Below are 5,873 nucleotides of genomic sequence, written 5' to 3' on the forward strand. Positions count from 1 at the left end.
CTAAGTTTCTGGGCTAATATCCACTTATCAGTGAGTACATATTGTGTGAGTTCCTTTGTGATTGGGTTCCCTCACTCAGAATGATGCCCTCCAGGTCCATCCATTTGGCTAGGAATTTCATAAATTCATTCTTTTTAATAGCTGAGTAGTACTCCATTGTGTAAGGGATTCAGTTCCTTACGATGATTGTGATACTGTCCGTGCGGGTACCAGCGATGCTTCGTGGTGTAGAACACATTGCTCAGTTGTTCTATCATGGGCCCTTGCTCCAGCTGCTTTCGCTTTCTAACTTCTAACTTGGCTTTCAGGATCCGCTCATGGGTTTCCTCATTATTATTCAGAAGATCTGGTTGAGGGATGGGTTTGGTGTGTTCGTAGGGGATGTCCACAGAAAGGTGGTAGCACACTTTGTCCTGCTGTCGACTGTCAAGGCAAGGTCCACCCTGCAATTGCAGTCATCTGGAAGAGAAGAGTATGTAGATTTGTGATAAGCACTATTTTGAATTGGAAGTAAATGCTTCCAGATAGTTCTGTTTGATATCACCCATTTTACTGCCACTGCCATGATCCTTAGCAAGTGATTTGAAAAATGATTTTGTAAAGTGAAAGCTGTCGCTAGGCACACAGATTTTCGTTCCACGTGCTCGACATCTTGCTCCCTCATGTTCTTATAATAGCAAAATATAACATCCTTTTGTTCCTTTTTCAGAGTAAGTTTGTGTTTTATTTCAGGGTTCAATACCAAAAGATCTTCCACCTTGGATGAAATTTCTTCATGACAAACTAGGAAATGCATCAGTATCTTTAAATATCCGTCTCTTCTTAGCCAAGCTTGTTATTAATACAGAAGAGGTATCTAACTTTTTTCTTTATTTCTTAACTGTTCTGTGCAGTTCTGACCGTCTATGATAGCATCATCAAAGCAAATGAAGCTTTTAAGAAATAGAACATGGAGTTACTGTTCTTGCAATATATCAGCAACCACATTTAAAGACTTCCTCCAAATCCTTTTGTCAAACATGTTGTTTTCTGGCATTGGGAGTGAATTTTCTGTACAGCACCTTTCCTTAGGCTATGAGCCTTGTTTATGTAACAAGTAAATGAATACAAATATTCCTGTTAGCTATATGTAAAATAGCTATCTTTATCTAGGCAGTAGGTAAATGTATTAGTTTTTTGCATATAACATATGCCAGAAATGTGTGCTCCCTACTAGTCCCAAAATCACAGTGCCTCTGCTCTGCAAGCCAGCCATCCAAGATCATCATGTTCTCAGGACTGGCTCCTCTTGCCCACTACTGACCTCAGGCATTCTCTACATGGAGCTGGTGTTCTTAGAATCATAGCCCTGGTGTTTCTGTCTTCAAATTTCCTTAGTGTATGGGACTCCAGCCTAGTTCAATGCCTCACTTTGATTTAATTACCTGTGTAAAGAAATACTCCATCACTGAAAAGGTCATGCTCTGAAAGTTCCTTTCAGGGGCAACAGGTTTTTGGGGGCAGACAGTTCAGCCCATGCTATTTGGGACCTCAAATGATTTCTAGCTCATGTTCTTCCTAGTGCTGACTTAATAGCTGGTATGTTCGGCATTATTGGATGGTTTCTTGGAGCTGACAGTAAAACCCCTTATACTGCTGCACTGCATTTCCCAGAGCAGAAGTGAGGTTCTGGGGTTCCTTGGACGAGTCTCAGGAGCCTGGTATCCATCTTTCTGTAGACTGGCTCACTAAGGTACTTGTTCCATCTGGTTGTCAGGACCTTATTTCTCATGTTTTTATGCATGTGCATAAAATAATTTTCTATAGCTACATATTACTCAGGGCAGAGTTGAATCATTTTAGTAGTGGAAGTCATTATAAATCTATTTATAATAAGTTTTAGGAGTCCTTGAGATAATTCACTGTAAACTGAATCTCAGGTTTGGTAAATGGAAGTTACAATTGTTTTAGCTTTATGTCAAGTCATAAAATGTTAGCTGATAGAGAATACGTTTTTATATTAATACTTTAGTCTTCAGAACAGTTATCTATATATGGCACTTAAATTTTCTGTGCAGGTCTTTCGCCCTTATGCAAAGCACTGGCTCAGCCCCCTGCTACAGCTAGCTGTTTGCGAGAACAACAGAGAAGGAATTCACTACATGATGGTAGAAATAATAGCTACCATTCTCTCTTGGACTGGCTTGGCTACACCTACAGTAAGGAACACTACATCTCTTATGTAGTACTATATCTTTCCTTTTCTGATGCCCTACACTGGGGATGTCAGATGAGTTAATGTCCTCTTGACATGATGCTGTTGTTTTGGCTGTAGATGTATTACTGTAATGCACCAACACTCCACTGTATCACTACTTGCTTTATCTTCTTTTATCTACCTTGGTAATCTCATTGGCTTTGCCTTTCTTACTAAGCTGATGATGTTCTGTTTATGGTTTTTACTTGATAAAAGGTTGGAAGGTAGGTAATGGAATAGTTAAGATTATCTTTATAATTGAGAATGTCTTCTGTGCTTTAGGTCGCTGCATTTGGGAGCCCTTATATGATAGTTTATTCACTGTCACAGTGTTAACTGTTATCTGTGAAATTGTTAAAAGTGACTGGCAAGTAACTGCCATTGCACAACACTTAGAGTAGGTGGTGCACATCCTAGTGGGTTGGTGTGATGGAGTTTTGCTTATTGGTTTGGAACTCGGATAGTGTACAATGAGTTTCACATAAATTTCTCAAATGCACCATCCTTCAAATACACTTGTATAGCCTTATCATGTGTTTGTGTCTGGATGATCTTCTTTTGTTTATTTCACAATAAATCCAATCTAGATTTCTTGGTATTGATGTGATAAAATAGGTAATAGCCCAGTGAATAACATGGAAGAGAATTAGGGTGTTCAATTAACCTAAGAGCCATCAGAAGCTCAGCTGCACTTGAAAGTGCAATTACCAGTCTCCGACATTGTAGCAGGTGAAAGGGGGAAGTGGTAGTGCTGCCTCAGGAACTCCGTGTGGTGAAGTGAGTAGAAGCACTGGGATGGGAGACTAGGCAGATACCGGGTGGCACAGTGGTGAGGGACCCTGAAGAGTTCTCTTTCAGCGATAAAGAGAGGAAGTTATAAGAAAGACTAAGAGCCAAAGTACAGTAGATACTGGTGGAAACAAGTCATATGGATTCCCTTCCCACCTTATATCAGGTACCTTGACAGGACCAGATGTAGATCTCTTTATAGATACTACGAAGAGCACAACCAACCATGGCCTGAGCCCCTTACTATAGCTCCCTCTGAGGACACAATGCACTAACTGTGCCCACATATGAGCAGCCACAATTTCTCCCACCACCTGCCAAGGAAGGATATTGTCTGTCATTGACACAGAAAAACCATAGACAGTCTAACCAGATACTAGGTTCCTCAGTAAAACGCTAGGCTTCTTTTAGAGTTGGGTATTTTGATTACTTCCAAGGCCAGGTGTGACAGTGTATGCTTATAGTTCTACTGCCTTCTACTGGTAGGAGGTTCAGTAGTTCAAGAGCGGCCTCAGCTATATATTAAGTTTGAAGCTAGCCTGTGCTACATGGAAATCTGTTTCAAAACAACAACAAAAAATGGGGGTGAGATGAGATGGTTTTCCAGAATGGAATGTTGTATGTCTTACAGAATTTCAATGTTTTCAGGGAGTCCCTAAAGATGAAGTGTTAGCAAATCGATTGCTTCAGTTTCTAATGAAGCATGTCTTCCATCCCAAAAGAGCTGTGTTTAGGCACAACCTTGAAATTATTAAAACCCTTGTTGAATGCTGGAAGGAGTGTCTTTCCATCCCTTACAGGTATGTATTTGCTAGTTTTTACAGAATGCTTAGGAAAAGGTCAAAATGCACTAAGTTCTAAATGGTAATTTCAAGGAAGTATAATTATATGAATTACCAGGAATATAATTTTTTTTAAAATTATCAAACACAAAAATGATTATAGCAATAATTTGAAATAGAGTCTATTTATAAGGTAAACTTTGCTACTGATAAAACCACCACTGTAGAGTTTGATACCAGAAGCATTTCGGGGTGCTCAGTGCCTCCAGTGTTCCCCACCCTATCCTTCAGCCCTCCCTTCTTTTTGATATTACACTGGGCACCTGGAGTATAGATCCCTGCACTGCCTGAGCCCAGCAACCCTCCCCACTCCCACCCAAAGGCTTAGTGTGATGCTTTAAACTTGCCTGGAGCAAGCTGAAACTTTCAGAACAATTACTATTAACTGACCAGATTCGGACAAATAATTAGAATGGGTAAGAACTAACAAGTGGTATTAATAAGCAGGGTCTTGGAAGTAGAAAAAAGCTGTGTTCCATATACAGTATAGCTGGAAATTTGTCTTAGAAAATGATTCATTTTCTTGTTTCTTATTCATTGTGTAACTTTTTGTTTTCTCCTTTGTGCTGTGTTACAGGTTAATATTTGAAAAATTTTCCCATAAGGACCCTAATTCTAAAGACAATTCTGTGGGAATTCAGTTATTAGGCATTGTGATAGCTAATAACTTGCCTCCCTATGACCCAAATTGTGACATAACCAGTGCCATGTAAGTACTATACGGTTGGCTTGCTTCTTTCATAAACTCTGGATTTGATTTTCAGAAGTCGTATTGATATATCTAGAGACCAGACCAATGTTAAAAATACTTGTACCCAAAATTATAAGGCTGGATTTATAGGCCATTTGAAAGGGGAAATGTACCTGGAGTGAAGAAGAAATGCAAGTTTAAAAAAAAAGTTGGGACTAGCAAGATGGCTCAAGGGTAAAAGTGCTTGCAGCCAAGCCTGATGAATTGAGTTCATTCCTGGAACCTTTATGATGGAAGGAGAGGACCAGCTCGCCCAAGTTTTTCCCAGACCTCCAAACATATGCTGTGGCCTAAATACACTAAATAAATAAGTTAGCATAATTGTTCTGTATATATCTATAAACAGAAGCTCTTAGGGTTTTTTTTTCTTTCTAATTTCTATATGTGGCATGGGAGGGTGTGGTAAGGAGAGAGCACACAGCTACCCATGAGTACACATGGAGTGCCCAGACGAAGGCATCAGTTAACTTTCTTTATTACTTTCTGCCTTATTCCCTTGAGACTGGGTCTCTCCCTGAACCTGTGTGGATGGTCAGCCAGTTCCGGGGATATGCTGGTCTTTGCCCTCAATACTAAGATTACAGGCTTATTAGTCATGCCCAGCTTTGTGTGGGTGCTCAAGTCCTTGTGTTTGTACAGCAAATTCTCTTACACACTCGTCTCTCACTTGTCCCTCTTCTTATTTTTGAAACTGCATTTTAAACATTGACACTTACAAATACCATGGGCTCTATGAGAGAATTTGAACTGTGTTAACTATGAGGGGGATGCCCCTATATTGGCAGCTCTCTTCCTGGACTCCAGCCTCACTTGATTCTGTCTTGAATGATGGCAGTCACATATTCATGATGGGGTGGGTATGATATGTGGAGGAAAGAGGCTATAGTAAAATAGTTTAGAACATGACAAAAGATACCGCTCTTTACTCATTCTCCTTCTTTTTCTTCCTCCTCTCCTCTCCTCTCCTTCCTCCTCCTCTTCCTTCTCTTCTTCTTGTCAGCATCTCACCATATAGCTTTGGATATCACAGAGCTTGATTTGTAGGTTAGACTGACCTCAAACTCACAGACCTCTGCCTCTCCTCCTAAGTGCTGAGATTAAGGGTTTACACCACCATGCCTGGCCTCTTTCCCTGCTCTTGAGGATTTTTTTAAAACTTGATATCCGCCGGGCGGTGGTGGCGCATGCCTTTAATCCCAGCACTTGGGAGGCAGAGGCAGGCAGATTTCTGAGTTCGAGGCCAGCCTGGTCTACA

At 40.5% G+C, this 5,873-nt stretch overlaps 1 protein-coding gene and 1 pseudogene across 1 annotated transcript in view; one reads left to right on the forward strand and one right to left on the reverse strand.

Moving 5' to 3' along the window:
- The window catches only part of LOC110311970, a 1,351-nt pseudogene extending 786 nt beyond the window's left edge, over positions 1-565 (reverse strand).
- Positions 1-5,873, forward strand: part of Prkdc (protein kinase, DNA-activated, catalytic subunit) — a 198,462-nt gene that overhangs the window by 97,033 nt on the left and 95,556 nt on the right. Inside the window, exons 48-51 of the mRNA XM_029470470.1 lie at positions 733-852; positions 2,058-2,198; positions 3,674-3,825; positions 4,445-4,576. Of these exons, the coding sequence (XP_029326330.1) occupies positions 733-852; positions 2,058-2,198; positions 3,674-3,825; positions 4,445-4,576 (545 nt within the window). The remainder of the gene's footprint in view (positions 1-732; positions 853-2,057; positions 2,199-3,673; positions 3,826-4,444; positions 4,577-5,873) is intronic.

Source organism: Mus caroli, chromosome 16 (genome assembly GCF_900094665.2).
Source record: "Mus caroli chromosome 16, CAROLI_EIJ_v1.1, whole genome shotgun sequence".
Taxonomy (NCBI): Eukaryota; Metazoa; Chordata; class Mammalia; order Rodentia; family Muridae; genus Mus; species Mus caroli.